Source organism: Harpia harpyja, chromosome 2, assembly GCF_026419915.1.
Source record: "Harpia harpyja isolate bHarHar1 chromosome 2, bHarHar1 primary haplotype, whole genome shotgun sequence".
Taxonomy (NCBI): Eukaryota; Metazoa; Chordata; class Aves; order Accipitriformes; family Accipitridae; genus Harpia; species Harpia harpyja.
Genome location: NC_068941.1, coordinates 45961295 through 45976632, shown reverse-complemented (window position 1 = coordinate 45976632; position 15338 = coordinate 45961295). Strand labels below are relative to the sequence as shown.

General features: G+C 37.1%; 1 protein-coding gene across 3 annotated transcripts in view; it reads right to left on the bottom strand.

Moving 5' to 3' along the window:
- Window positions 1-2687: 2687 nt before the first annotated feature.
- TLL1 (tolloid like 1) overlaps window positions 2688-15338 on the bottom strand; it is a 164971-nt gene continuing 152320 nt past the window's right edge. For all 3 annotated transcript variants that reach the window (XM_052778705.1, XM_052778697.1, XM_052778714.1), the window contains 3 exons: window positions 13730-13943; window positions 8096-8346; window positions 2688-6191 (listed from right to left, as the gene is read on the bottom strand). In XM_052778705.1, the coding sequence (XP_052634665.1) occupies window positions 6057-6191; window positions 8096-8346; window positions 13730-13943 (600 nt within the window). In that variant the 3' untranslated portion in view covers window positions 2688-6056. The remainder of the gene's footprint in view (window positions 6192-8095; window positions 8347-13729; window positions 13944-15338) is intronic.

The following is a 15338-nucleotide window of genomic DNA, read 5'->3' as shown; positions in this document are numbered from 1 at the left end:
TCAAAGAAATCAGCTTTTGGCCATGCAGCTCTTCAGACCAACAGCTTAGTAAAGGCACCTCAACAACTGTCAGCACCAGCTATATATTAAGATTCTACTTTAGAATTTTGACTAAAAATATCCAGGTTGTAGATGTAGGTCATTATTGTTTTCTATCTATTGTAACAGAAGTGCTTTTGTCTTCACTAGCTTCAGTTCTTTTAATTACAAAAGTGTATCGTTATTACTATTAAATTCATTGATCAGACAGCAAATGTTTCGCACAGATTTGAGCACAGAATTTCATAACTGAAAGGCACCTTTGGGTATTGGTCTTGCTCCATTAGGCAGTGTTCTTACAATATAGCTCCTGATATTTGAGAGATGGGACTATCATCCCTGGGAAATTATTCCATCTCTAATACTGAAAAGGTCTCCTGACGCTCAGCTTAGATATTGTATCATTCAAATTCACTCTTTTACTCCTACATATATTCTTGTAATGTGCTCTAAAGAATTTCACTCTCCTCTGTGGGAATCACATGCTGTGTGAGAGCCAAAAATGTCTTTCCCTTTTTCCTTCTCCATCATAACTTTCCTTCATTGCATTTCATTGTGTGGCCACTTACCTGACGTGTGCCTAGAAAGCGCCAATTCTAGCATTACCATGGAGGGAGAGAAAGGTCATTGAGCATGCTCTAAGACTTTACATTCCTAATGATTATTAATATTACTTGCATTTCAGAAGTTGCTCTCACGTGGTAAACATTATCTAACATATATGCATAGAGTCAATGATCCTTTCCAGGAGTCCCAACAACACAAGAAGAATTACTATTACTGAAGGTCATTGAAGGAAAAAAAAAAAAACCAAACCAAAAAAACCCCCAACTTACTTTCATATATATATATATGTGTGTGTGTGTGTGTCATATCACTTAATCTTGGATTAGGATGGGATTTGACAGGTTGCAAGTAAAAAACATGAGAGAAAACAATTGCAGAGGTGGAATCAAAACAGAGAGACCCAAGCCTTGCTAATGTTTCCTTTCACTGCTCACCCAATATTTGTGTGAATACCCTAAATATTTTTTGCATCTGCTACAGCTTGCGTCCTTTGTGAACTCAGAATGAGAAACTAGGAGAAATGAGAATATTTGCTAACAAGGAATAACTTGCACATGGCATTTTCCTTTGTTCTTTTTGTTTTAATCACCCTGATTTCATGAAACAACGGTATTAAGCAGCTGCCTATTATTTTGATTGGTAGAAGTAGATCACAAGGAATAATGTAAAATGTTACCCTAAGTATTCAGCTTAAAGCAGAAAACTTGAGAGTGCTAGACGGGAAAAAAAACAACCTGTAAGAGCTATAGCCCAGAGTTACTCCCTCTCACAAACAGGTAGTTACTCAGGATATGCATCATTAGGAACAAAAAGCAAGTCATTCCTTAGGTTGTCTTCAGTTCTCTGCTTGAAATAGTCACTAACCAATGTAATTAATCATCTAACTCTTCCTTCAGGTAAGTGAAAGCAATACAGCATAAAGCATTTTTAAAGAATACGAAAGATGCATTGAAAAATTAATGTATCAGCAACAGTGTTGACTTTAGAGACTACATCTATTTTTTTTTTTTAATATAATGTAGTTGTATCTGTGGTATCTTTATATTTTTCCTTTTCCAGGCATTTTGTTTGTTCTTCCTCCTCTTTCTTTTTTTGACTGATCAATTAATAATCGAATCAAAATAATCAATGATAAACTCAAAATAAGAGCAAGTCCTTAGATAAGGTTGTGCCAATAGGTGTGATCACATATGTTAATGTGATAAAACCCATCCCCTCCTATTACTCATTTGGACCCAATTTAAGACCTGAAGTCAAAGGAAAATTCCCCTCCGGTTACTGCTCAGGTCTATTTTAAGACTGAATACTTTCCTGAAATTACATACCCATACCAGGTCCCTAAACTCTGACATCTGTAAATTTTGGCAGAACAGAACCATTTAATTATAAAAGAAAGTTCCAGTGTGCCTCAGCAGTGACCACGGTCTATGGTGGTGCAGCACACAGCTAGAGTTAGCGCAGCAGACAACCTGTGAGGTCAGCAACAATTTCCTCTGTTATAAAAAATTAGGTGTGCCACTTGCACCCCTGGCAACATAGCGAAATTGCAAAACTGATTCCCCAGGTGGATAAAGCTTCCACCCAATTAATCTAATTATTTGCAGTGGTTCAAAAGCAATCTGCTTTAAATGAAAAAGTAATGCTGCAATACTATGTTAAGGATCTGATCTGGCTCTCACCCATGCTTAGGTCAACTCGCTGTTTCATGGGTCTCAGAGCAAGGCAAGATTGTTCAAATATATTGCAGATTATAACAAAGGGCCAGCAAAGAACAGAATATGTGCTGTGTGTACACTTACCTTGCTTTATTCACTTCAGCTAGACCTTCACAGCTCTTATGTAAGGCAGCCATTTTAATTGACTTTCACTGATGATTTTCATTCTTTTTCTTTCTTTTTTTTTTAAGGATGGAAGGAAAGCCTTTCATAAACATATCTTCCCTCTTATCTGAGCATGGTATTGATCACAGAATTTGGTCTGCTACAGACTTGAATTCTTCAAGAGCCATTCAGCCACACAGATCCAGCATATTCCATCAACTTAACACTTTATGTTGAACATAACAACAGTAAAGAATAATGCTCAGCACACATCAGAAGCTCTTTATGTAGCTAAGAAGAAAACTTTACGCGATGTTACAGGAAAATTAATTTGAATCCAGCAGCTTACCCACAGTCAAGAAAGTTTGTGTCAAATAGGAAGCAGAATAAGTATCATCTTCACCCTGCTGGGAGTGTTGTCAGTAAATGCATTGTAACTAGGTCTCAAAGCTGGATTTCCAGCCCATTGGATTTTGCATCTTGTTTTGTTGACTATTCAACAGGCAAGATCTTTAATCAATATGTTGTGAATAAATTTCTCCATTTCGAAGACTTTTAGGATAACCCACAATGTTTTTCACAATTTCATCAGCATAAATGATTTTTTCATTGTTTTCTTATTGTTAGGCTATTTATAAGGCATACTTCCATTAAATGGGGAGTTAACTGAATATGCGATTTTCTTTACATCAGGAAAAGCCTCCTAGGACTCAGAAATAATTACGTTTTTAATAGCATCTGATAGCACCATGAGGCATTGACTAGGATCATGGTCAATGCAAAGTTATGATCCATACGGTCCATTTATCATCAAGATAATCATTAAGAACACCTTCCTCATTTTCACTACTCTTAAGTATACGGGATCTACAAAGGAATAAGCAATTAGAGAAATAAAATTAAACTTTGTATTCAAAGTTATGGCAACTCTTTTCTGACTTCTACATATTGCATATGAAATAATCCCAGACATACCGTGGTCAAAAGCAATACTTTGATATGACCACAAAGAATCACCTTCCACAACGTCTTGGAAGTACGCTATATGGTGTTCTTGCCCTCAGCTTGCCCAGTCTAACCTTCTTCCCCAACTACTCCAGTTGCGCTACTTAACATAGGATAGTAGGATTTATACAGGGGCCTGTATGAATCAACAACAACAACAAAAAACCTTCCAAAAAATAATAATCTTGGCTCAACCCTGTGGCTGTTAAAGTAACCCTGAGAGGAATAAAAAAAGCCAAATTTAGAGAAAAGGAACACTTAAAATATTTTGTTTAGCAAACGGAAGGGCGATAATATCAAGAGGAGACTGAAACAGAAAAGTGGAAAAAAGATAACGGAAATTTGCTCTTGCTCCCAGCCTCACACTTTCCCAACTGCTTTTGACTACCCGTGCCAGGGAGACACTGCTTCTGCTGCTGCTTGCTTTTCCTTTCAGAAATTCGAGCACTGGAATTCCACCCGGCTGATAAATTATGTATCAAGGTTAAGAATACTTTTTGGTTTTTTAAACTATAGTAATATTTCTGCCTGAATTTTGTAGTAAAAGACCTTGGAAAAAATGTTTGCAGTTAACTTCTTGTGCAAACACCCTGAAAAACAAACCAAACAAAAGGACGGTGGAGCAGCATTATAAAAATACAGAAATTACTCAGTTTTTGAACTTCATATATCTAAGCTGTCTGGAAAGGAAAACAGTAATATATGAGCAGCAATAGTGCTGTTAAAACAACCAAAGACACCTATACAGACATTTGGTTTTTATTTTTATAAAAAAAGATCAGATTTATTAGTGCCAATGTATGTTCATAGTAAGGTAACAGAAACTAAGCTAATCTGAGTAGCAACTTACATCAAAGGATATCAAAATAATATTTCTTGTAAGTGAAACATAATACTTTGTTTAAACTTGATTCTTGCCAACTAGAAGTCCTCGTTATCTGTCTATAAAGCCTTTAAAGAAAAGTTGCTACAGTCAAACAGGGTCCTGATAGAACTTGGCACATAAAGAAACAATTTCATTTTCACTCATACAATTCCTCTCACTCCCCTGGAGACTCATTCATACAATACTTACATAATGCATATACATTATGACTAAAGCCATGTATGGCCTAAAGCACATAGAATATCTCAGTTCTAAATGTAACATATCTCTACATCAAAAGCAGGTCACTGTATTTACAGCAGATGATCTCGCTCTGCAGATGGGGCTTTTGCTTGAAGATCCTTTTGTTCGCATACACTAAGATGTCTGAGTCGTCGAATTATTTATCAAATTAGAGGTGTATCTACAGGAAGATCTGTCTGACCGTGTGCGAGGATTCTAAGGCAATAGTAGGAGTTGTTCCACAGGACTAGCGCTGCCTTTGCAACCCACTCTCCCTTGGAGCAGTAAAGCCTTCCTTCTCCAGATGCAGCCAGGCGTAGTGAGACATTCATGATCTGCAAGCTGTTGGCTCAAAAGTCTAAAACTTCTTGGTTTGTTTTTGTTTTTAATGTTCATGGAATAGCACCATAGGAATTCACTCTTGATAACAAACAAATCCTGGGTCTGTTGTTTTGATTTGCTTTTTTCACCATCACAGATACTCTTACTCCCAGAAAAAAACCTCTTTGGGAAACCTCCCTCTTGGATACTACTGCAGCTTCATTTCTGAGTAGCTAAACCAGACAATTAGCTCATTCACAAAGAGGTCTGAAGAAATAAAGCTTAGTAGTGGTTCCAAATGTACTGCTGAAAACAAATTCAGTAGGAGGAGTTTCAGATGATCCTTGACTATTTCTGTTTCTCATGGACACAGATTTTGATTCGGGACAGGTTTTCATCTCAGTCTCTTTCTATGTTCAGTGCAAAATAAGAGCACATCATCAGAGATAGCTTACTTAACCAGTAAACCAAACATTTTCAGATGCTTACACTGTTCAAATTCAGTCAACTAGTGATTGGTCAACTAGTGATGACCGATGTAACAGTTCAGACTTCTCAGTCATTAGTAAAACAAAATACTCTAAAGATCAGTTATGTTTCAGAAGTAGGATTTTCCAGTTTCAAAACACTGATAACCTGATATGACAGATGAATTTGTAAAAAATACAGAACAATGCAGGAAGACCTTCTTGTTTCATATCTTCTTTCAAGTCCTTGTACACACCTTCTGCAGGATACGAAGTCAAAGCAACTAGCTATAAGGACAGTATTCTGAGCGTGTGACCTGAAAGAGCTTTTTTTCCCTCCTGGACACCATACAATTGTCAGAAGGAAGAACGGTCTCCAGGGTCACTTCCCCTGAATGCAACTGACTGAATCTGCACGCATCTATGACAAATGTCAAACCATGAACAAAAGCTTTTATATTCTCCCTGCATGCAAAGTCCTTTCACAAGCTTTGCAGAGACAGTCAAGTATGGAGTCTGCACATCATCATCTTGACTATTCCTCTGGGATAGGTGATTTTTTTTTTTATTTTATTTCAGTCTCTGGTCTTACAAGTCGCCATTTCAACTGAACTCATATAAAACATTTGTGCTAATAACTTCAGTTTAAAAAAAAAGACACGCCTTCCTTCCTTTCCACTGTGCGTTCTTTCTTTCTCACTCTCCTTTTCTGGCATAGAGGTTCTTGTGTTATTTTTTGGTGTGCACGCTATCTGGATATTTTATACTTCTGTATCGTATATGAAATCCTTTCTTGTTGATTGTATCATCAGTGTGAAAGTGAAGTAAAAGAGCTTCCCCTGCTGAATAAATTTCTTCTGGTGGCTAAAATAAATGAATAAACAAATAAATTATCTGTCCACTCTGTGTATTTATCCCCTTCATTCACATTTTTTCTCTTATGGATATTTCTCTTTTCCTGTTAAGCCTTGTTGTGTGACAGAAAACTCTCTCAGTCAGCTCTCAATTATAGGCTAGGAATTTTTGAGGCAGACTGAGGAAATGACAACCTAAACACCTAAAAGCTGGAGGTCAGCTTAAATCATGATGTTTGAATTTTTATCTGCTGGCAGAAATGTGCACTCTTTCAATCTTGAGCTCTGGGCCTGAAACCATCTTTTTGCACAATCTAAATAAATGTGGCATCATACTTTCTGAATCTGATTTGACCTCTCCAATTTGTACGGAGTATCTCTGCAATCTTTTCTCATGAGACAAAGAAAACAAAGCTCCTCGTACTTTTATCCTTCCCAGATGTCTTCTATAGTGCTGCTGCAGTCATGTAAGTGACTGGGCAGGACCATACACAATATTCTAATTTTAGATGAACAACAGACTCCAGTACCTTTTTTCCATCATATTCTTCATAGCCTTCATGATGGCCTGTTTTATTACTGAAGCACATTGATCAGAAGTACCAGCTGAACTACCAAGTCCTTTTTCTAAAGTTGAGAAGGTGGTAATATATACTAATAGTGCCTTTTTCTCACTTCAGTTCGGATTATTTTGCTTTCAATAGCTTTTCTATTTAATTCTGTCTTTCCCGTCTTTCCTATGCGGCCTCTGAAGCCATTCATCCATATCTTACCAGAACCAAAACAAAACAATGGCAACAAAACCCAACCACCCCCTCCACCACCCTCCCCCCCCCAAAAAAAATTTCAACCCAAGTTTGGGCTATTCTCCAGTTTGCTGCTCTCCTACTTGTAAAATAGGGCAACTTGCAAGGAAAAGTATTGTTTTGTGTAAATTAGTAGATGCTGGGCTCAGTTGATTCATTTTCATTAGAATATGTTGCCTACAGTTCAGTGGTAGCACCTTTCCTGCATCTTTAAGTGTTCAAAAATGCCCTAAAACGATTCAAGCCAACTTACAGGTAACTTGTCTGAATGACTGAGATGTTTGATCCAGCACTGTGGCTGGATCAAAAAAGTGGCATGTGGTTAATTAAGAGCTCCTATCATCTCATGTAGAGTCTTTCAAACCTTTTATCTAGGCAAAGAGCGTATGTATGAAAGTGTGCTGGCTTTTGAACACATATAAAGAATCGATGAAGACTTGTGGGATCATTGCACCAGCTTTCACAAAACAGGCAGCCAACAGAACAATACAAGTCTAAAGGAGAAATAATATATATCTTTTTCAGGATGTCACCTGGCCAATTTCCTCCCTGCCTCACAGTCAAAACATGTCAGAGATGCATATGGGATGACAAGGCTTTCTTAAGGCCCATATTAAGCACACAGTTCAGGAGCACTTTTTTTCCTAAAAATCAGATTTAAATAGTAGGTAAGCATATTATAAATGCTTCCCAAGCACCCCTCCCCCCATAAAATGTGACTTCTTCAAATTGAAAGAATTTTAATGTGATAATTTTCAACACCAGTATGTTTCTCTCTCTGTAAGGGAAAAAGCTGCTAACTTTTTTTTGGGTGCTGATACACACTCCACTGTCAGCTACCTACATTTTGACACAACATTACGATACTTTGGTCAAAAACTAGATAAGAATATTTATTGTTTAAAATATTTCAAGCAAATGTTTGTACTACAAGCCTACAAATTCATATTAAAAAAAAATAATCTGAAGCAGATAATCTAGTATCTTCATTATAAGGTGTAGTAAGTGAACCTCACTCCCTTCTTGACCCTTTCCTTCCTCTGCCCTGTCTTTCTTATTGTTTTTGTTGTGGAAATAAAAAGAAGAAGTTTAGTACCTGGTTACTTACCCCAGATCCACAAAATCGACCAAGTCTTACAGCTGTCTTATCATGACCATCAAATAGCTCCACATAATCGTAACCACAGTCTGCCTCTTCTTCAACCTCAAAAGTCTGAAACATTAATTCGACTCGACAGCTGCGCTCTGCCACCAGGAGCCAGTCGCAGTCTGCCTGAACCGGATAGTTGTTATCGCCAAACTGAGCATGCGAGTACAGATCTTTGGGCTTGGTTTCAGCTTTCAGCCGACCACCACACTCTAAACGGAGGGGAAAAAAAAAAAGGACGAAGAAGCTTATTCAGTGCAAATTAGCATTTTCTTTTCATAGATGCCCAGCCTTATTCAGGCTGAGTGCATTTTTATACCACAAGCAGCTCAATCAAACAAGATGTAGAGTGAAGTACTACCCAGAATGAATACAAATCCATCATTCTGAATTTTTCCTATATAAATTCTGTTTTATAACTACAGAGACTTGAGCATATTTCATAATTTTCAAGTGAAAGATAAAAAGACAGGGAACACCAAAGTCATAAGGAATGTGGTTCAAGTGGTAGGACATTCTTTGGGTAGGCACGAGAGGTGCCTGTGGCCAGCAAGGCAAGTGCTGTAAGTGGGGCATCCACATTTCAGTGGTGACAACATTTCCACACGGGTTAATGACACCATTTGCAAGTGGCAGTGGAGGATCAGCTCTAGCACACATGTAATCAGCTATCAAGCGCAAAAGTCTTGCGTTTCATAGGAGTGTCAGCTTTAACCATCATGCAGTGCCTGGAGAGCCAGCTCAATATTAAACACCACTCGCCAAGCTCGCTAGCTTGTTCGCTGCATAGTTCATGGGCATGAGCAGGTCTTTCTCTGCAAAAGATCGTGTCCGGGAGAAAGCTGCTGCTACCAGAGAAAGTCTTGTAGCTGAAAGCCTCCTCTTGAGGCAAGTCTTGAGCAGGAAATCCTTGCCTTATGACAAAGCCATTATTTCAGTATAAATCTCTATTTTTACACAGTAGCAAAATGTATGTGGGGCTTTAGAGCTTGTTTATAACTGCTCAAAAATTTCATAATTTAAATATGAATTAATTTTACTATATAGTTGAATAAGCTGTTCTTTAGCCAGTTTGCTGGAGAACAGAAATTGCTGAAAATGCACTGAACAAAAGAAAAAAAATAAAAAATACAGTAGCTAGTACTTTACCCTTTCTAAATATTTTCAGCAGCTATAATTAAAACTAGTATTCTATCCTAAACAGCCAGTGAATTCAGCTTCTACAGTAACCTAAATGTATAGGGTTTATGCATTTGCCAATTAAAAGTGCTATTACAATGCAACCAAAACAGATGGAAAATTGTACTTAAAAGAAAAAATGCATTGTTTATTATGTTTCCAAGAGATGCGTGGAGGCTTTTTTACGTTGGGTACAAGGGTTTCAATGAAAACAGCATAATTTAGTTTTGGTTTCTCATCAGGAAAAAACCATCCTTTATAGCACCCATAAAAACACCAAGTGCAAATGAGCTTCAACCAAAACCTGAGATTCACAAGTTTAGATTCAATTTTTATAAATAAATGAATAGATAATCCTATCTGCATTTTGATCAAATGTAGATATTATAAGTTGATCATTTTATAATAACCTGAAACAAATTGCAAGTTTCAAACATTTCTAAGCTTTGGTGAAGACATACTTTGAATTTGACTTCAGTGTCATGGACTCCACCCACATTAAACATGATGAATTGCAATGTTATATTGTGAGGAGTCACATTTCACCTGGGAGTTAATGACAGTATTAAGCAAATCCTTATATTTTAAAAACGTGTGTGTTTCTTTCTTAATAAGGAAATGAAGGAATCAAAACAGGAAATATAAATTATGTAAGTAGAGTAATCCATTATGCATGATCTGTTGTTCAACCTGAAATTTCAAATTTTTTTTGCTTTTAAAGAACAGATAGGAGCACATAATAAAGAAAATTTGTCAAATGGGATAGTTCAAAGAGTTATTGGTATTCTAATATACTGATTTCACCCCCCCCCCCTTTTTTTTTCCTATTCTTGATTTCATTTACTTCCTCTTTTTTTTTTTTTTTTTGACAGGACTGTTGCCAACAGTAAGAACATCTCCCTACTTCAGATATGGAACAGCTGCTAAGGAGAAAATGTTTAATGAACTGTCTGCATTTTCTCCCTCTGCTTGCTACAGTGGACAGGAGCTTAAAGGAATGTTGTTGCCATACTAACAATGGCAGAAAATGGCAATTCACTTTCCCCTGCCCTTCTCCCACAGATTATAGCCTTATATTTTAGGATAAAGTATTGAATTTAGAAATTACAAGTCAAATTTTCAATTTCTTAAGGACTAAGTTGTAGTTTCAAAAGTCTACATCCAGCCTGCACAATGCCGCGCTGCATTAGGACGTGTGGGACGGGCTGTGATGGGTCTGCACAGAACAGAGCAGTGGTGCGCAGCACCGCTTGCTTAGCCCTGATACCAGCACTAACCTAGCTGCACCACCCATCATGCTCTCCATTGCGCAGGTATGTCTGCTCTGCCGTAGGTATGATGCACACATCTAACTGTAAAGGCATATGTCCAACTTGTCAAATGCTGTTGATCTGACAGCCCTAGGTGAAAGACTTTTTTTCTAGATCAGCTAAGGAACAAAACCCTCCTCGTGTTTCCTGACCTTTCTAGGGGCTTTTAGACCCCTTACAAACATAAGAGCAAATCAAGCAGTAGTCTCTTGGCTGTTTAACAAGCTGGACGGATGGGAAAAGCTTAAACCCACACTACCTGAACTAGTGAAGCAACGTTATAAATTTGATTCGGCATTGCCATACTGAATTATTACAGTCATTTTGGAAGCAACACAGCATCCTAAACTGAGTGATATTTGAGATGTCCAAATTTGTCAGAGACATCCCCCGAGGGTTGACAGATAGGAACAGGACCTACAGCAGACCTGCAACCTCCTGCAGCAGTGGCTGGAGGCCAGGCAATGTAAATGAGGCCATCCAGAAGGGAATTAGTTGCCTGTGTTAAGGCAACTAAATCACCCCCTGAGCAATGATGTTTAATGCTCTGTCAGGAGCATTTTTATAAATTCCTTCTGGATGGGTTATGCCTTTTCTGAGAGGGGAAAATATAACATAATCTCTTTCTAAAACTGTGTTGCACTTTAAAAACAGCATTTTATAAGTTTTGCTCCACCCAGGGAAGCCTTTCTATCCAATCCTTTTTTTTTTTTTTTTTTTTTTTTTTTAAACTTTACTGCCTCTGCTGCTATGGTTTTATCCTGTTTTCTGAAATGTTCAATGGAAATTTGGAATTTGGATAGTATTTCAAGCCAAAAAGTGTCACAGAAGGGAAATCAACATCAGCATCAGGATCTACTAGAATATGAGGCCATTATATCATGAAGATGCCAGGAATACAGCAGCACAGACACCTTTGAGCAGAGCATCCAGTTACTCTTTCACTGCTGGAAGTGGTTGAGTCACCATCCCTGGAGGTATTCAAAAAGCGAGTGGACAGGGTACTCCAGGGCATGGTTTAGGGGGCATGGTTAATGGTTGGACTTGATGATCTTGAAGGTCCTTTCCAACCGAAATGATTCTATGATTCTATGATTCTATATTACACAAGTCCTTCTACTGTGTGAAATCTGCCAACAGGTCAGAAGTGAAGGGAGCAGCTTCCTCAGCTCTCCCTGTCTGTCTGCACAGCTATGCAGGATTGAGTGCAACCTTGCCTACTTCCATTGCATACCGCCAATTATTATTTGCTAGAAAAAATAAAATAAGGAAATACAATCCACTGTCTATACACTTGTTAGATATCTATTCACCCACATGTGCATCCAAAGCACAGAGGTAAAATTCCCATGGAGCATCTGCGTTAGGCTCAAGACTGCAGGAAAAGGCTGCAAGATCTGAGTGGTCTCTCATTCAAACGCTACATCAAAGCACAACCTGGTGATGTACTGTTCAACTTAGTGAGAACTTTGTGCAACAGCAGTTGACAGAAATAAATGTCCTCTCTTAAGAAGGCAAGCTATAATTTTTACAACATTCTTAAAAACTGGGCAGATTTTATACTTCAGACTTTCTCAGAAAAGCACTATTATGCATGCTAAGAAAGTTTTTACAGTTAAGGCATATAAAAATCAGCAGATATGAGGGAAATTCCAGCAAGTCATAACAAAACTGGCAATCTTTAGAAGTTAGGGAGTATACATTTGAAGTTCTTTCACATAGTGACTGCTCCAATTCTGCAAATTGAAAGTGAGAAGAATGAGACAGTAGTTTTACAACACCTGTTTCTAACGAGTTCTGACCTTTAATTATTTACCCCGAGGTAATTTAAAAATGAGTAATTATTACCATTTCTATCTAATTTTCCATCTAAGGGAAGGGGTTACTGTGGCATGGAAGGCAAACAATGGCATGCTTGTAAAAGAGGATTTTCCACAAGAAAAACAAATTGAATTACAGGTAGCTAAACTTTTCACATTCCAGGCCCAGATCATGAAGAGTGAATAGTTCATATACTGTTACTTACTGTCTTTCTCTAAAAGGGAAATTAAATTATATAAAGTTTTAGAATTATTCTTAACAAAGCAGAAGGGGAAAAAAGAGAAAGTGCTAACATTGATATATGAGGATTTGTTAGCTGAACACTACATATCAACTTGATGGATACTCTGGGTAATATCAAATGATATTAGCAGTAACTAAATCACCTTGACTATTATCTTCTATTAATAACTGCTGTCGGTCAGTAAACCTTATCTACTAGCACAGATATTTATAAATATTTTCTGTATTAACATTTATTGCCAAATAATGGATGAATAAGAATGAACTTTGGAAAGTAAAGACAGACATTATGGCTGAAGAAGAAAACCAAAAAAACCTCAGAACCTCCTCGTCTTACAGCAGGCACTGGAAGTTCAGCGATTCAGCACTAGGGGCCACTGTAAGCCAAGCAACGTCGGGGAAATAATGTACACACTAGGAAAATGTCCCAAGAAATCTATTAATGCAATTGCCAAACACTATTTTCAGTGATTTCTGCCAAAGAACAAAATTAAATGGTAAATATGAAGGAGATTATATTCTTAAGGTCCTAAGAAAGTCTTCAGTATTGTTTTTTCTTATTCTTCTTTGCCTTGTCTTTCCTTTTTAGCTCTACTGGAAAGTAATAGCTGTTTACACAAACCCCAGACTTTTGTTTAAGTTAGAACAGGAAAGTAATGGACGTGCATCACATGCACCCATGAAGTATTGCTGTTACAACTACAATGAAAAGCTATTGAATCTTTTACGAACTAATGGCATGAATCCTAAGAAATATCTCAGATTGTCTATGCCAATATATTCATTTTATCAGATTTTGTTTCAATATCTTTTAACTGCTTACCTATGAGAGAGAGGGAGAAGGAGAAAGAAATGTGTAAAATATTAAAGAATACTTTCTGCAATCTCAGACTTTTCCTACTGTTCTTAAGGTTTCATTAGATTTAGTTGTAACATTGTCTTATCTGTTAACTCACCCCATTCCTATAAAATAAATGACTGAATACCTTCCACTAAAGAACAAAGGGGAAGTTATCGGTAAAGCACGTCCTGATTTTCTGACCTGTAGAGTGCGTTGCTTGGAAGCCTTTTCTTTGAACTGATGCATCAGAAATGAAGCGGAGAAACATTTTGTTTCCGGTAGCAATAAGAGGATCTGGTATCTTATTGCCACACAAGCGTCCCAGAATTGGTGATTTTTCACTTTCACCATCAAACACTTCCAAGTGGTCATAAGCACATTCTTGATGTTGTTCGATCTCAAACTCATTGAAGGTCTGGGGCAGGAAAAAAAAAAGCAAAATGACTCAATGTAATACTGTGTTTACTGTACTTATATGGTACATATGTACTGTTAGTATGTCTCAGAATACAACGTAGATGTAGTTAAGATGACAGATTTAACATTACTGCCCCTACAAGCCTGTAGCTTTGAATAACATACTGATTTTGAGACGTGGAATAACAAGACAGTGAACTTTAAGAGGGCATCACCCTTCATACAGAAAGGGATTAGAATTTTTATAGCCAATGAATATCCATAAAAGAACATTAAATCTAGAATAGTGGCCTTTCTGTTGAATTTGCACTGTTTGTAGGATTATTCCAAATTTCACAGAACATTCAAACCAGCAAAAAGCTAGAAATTATTGGTTCCTCAGATAGTTGAGGATTGATTGAAACATCTGCGAAACATAATGCCCCCCCCCTTTTTTTTTTAAACTTATCTCACACCACAACTAAAGCCTTTGAGAATGACCTTTCCACATGAATGGTTATGCATGAAAGTTATATTTTCTAATCTATTATCTAGAGATCTATTTTTTATTATTACAACGCTATTTCAGGCTGCACCCTTCATGTTAAGATCACACTTTTGCTAGCGAAATCATTGTGAAAAATAACAAAATTATGTTGATTGTTTATTAAAAAAAACTTCAGCAGACTCTTTTGCTGTCCTCAGCTCTCCCAAGAAAATTCAAATTGCTGCCATAGTTTGAACACAAACTGGGGCTCACAAATTTTATTTCATTTCACGTCTGTGATATTTCTTCTACACTTCAAAGCATTTATCTTAGTTTCTAAGCTCCTAGGGATTCTCAGTCTCGGTGCTCATGGCAGCTTGTAAGGACAAATTCAGGTCTATTAAAAATTGTAAATTGCAAGTCCTTTGGAGCAGAGGCTGGCCAACTCACTTTTAAAAGCTTTTGGAATTTAGATTTCTCAAACTCAAAGTGTCCAATCAAAGGCATTTCTGAAAGGTGTATGCCATACCCTACGGAAAATGTTAAAACACACACAACTAATACCTGCTTTTCAAATATGGAAGAGTAAAGCTTAATATCTGGTAATTTCCTCTCATGTAAACACTGGGAAGGTAATATACATATACATCTTTGAATTTTCAGAAGTAACCTGCAATTTAAGGTGAAATTCAAAATCTGTTTTGTTGAATAAAATAGCATAAAAACACTAAGTATAGATGCTCCCATGAGTAGTCATATAGCTGACTGTTCATGAAAAAAAAACAAAGCCAAAGCCACACTAAAGGATTAAGAAGCAATAATTCAAAGGAATTATACTGAACTGTCAAATACTGAGCAAATATCATAATTATGCATTCTGTCTGGTACACCAAAGCAAATCTGACCCAATGAATCCCTTGTGGAATC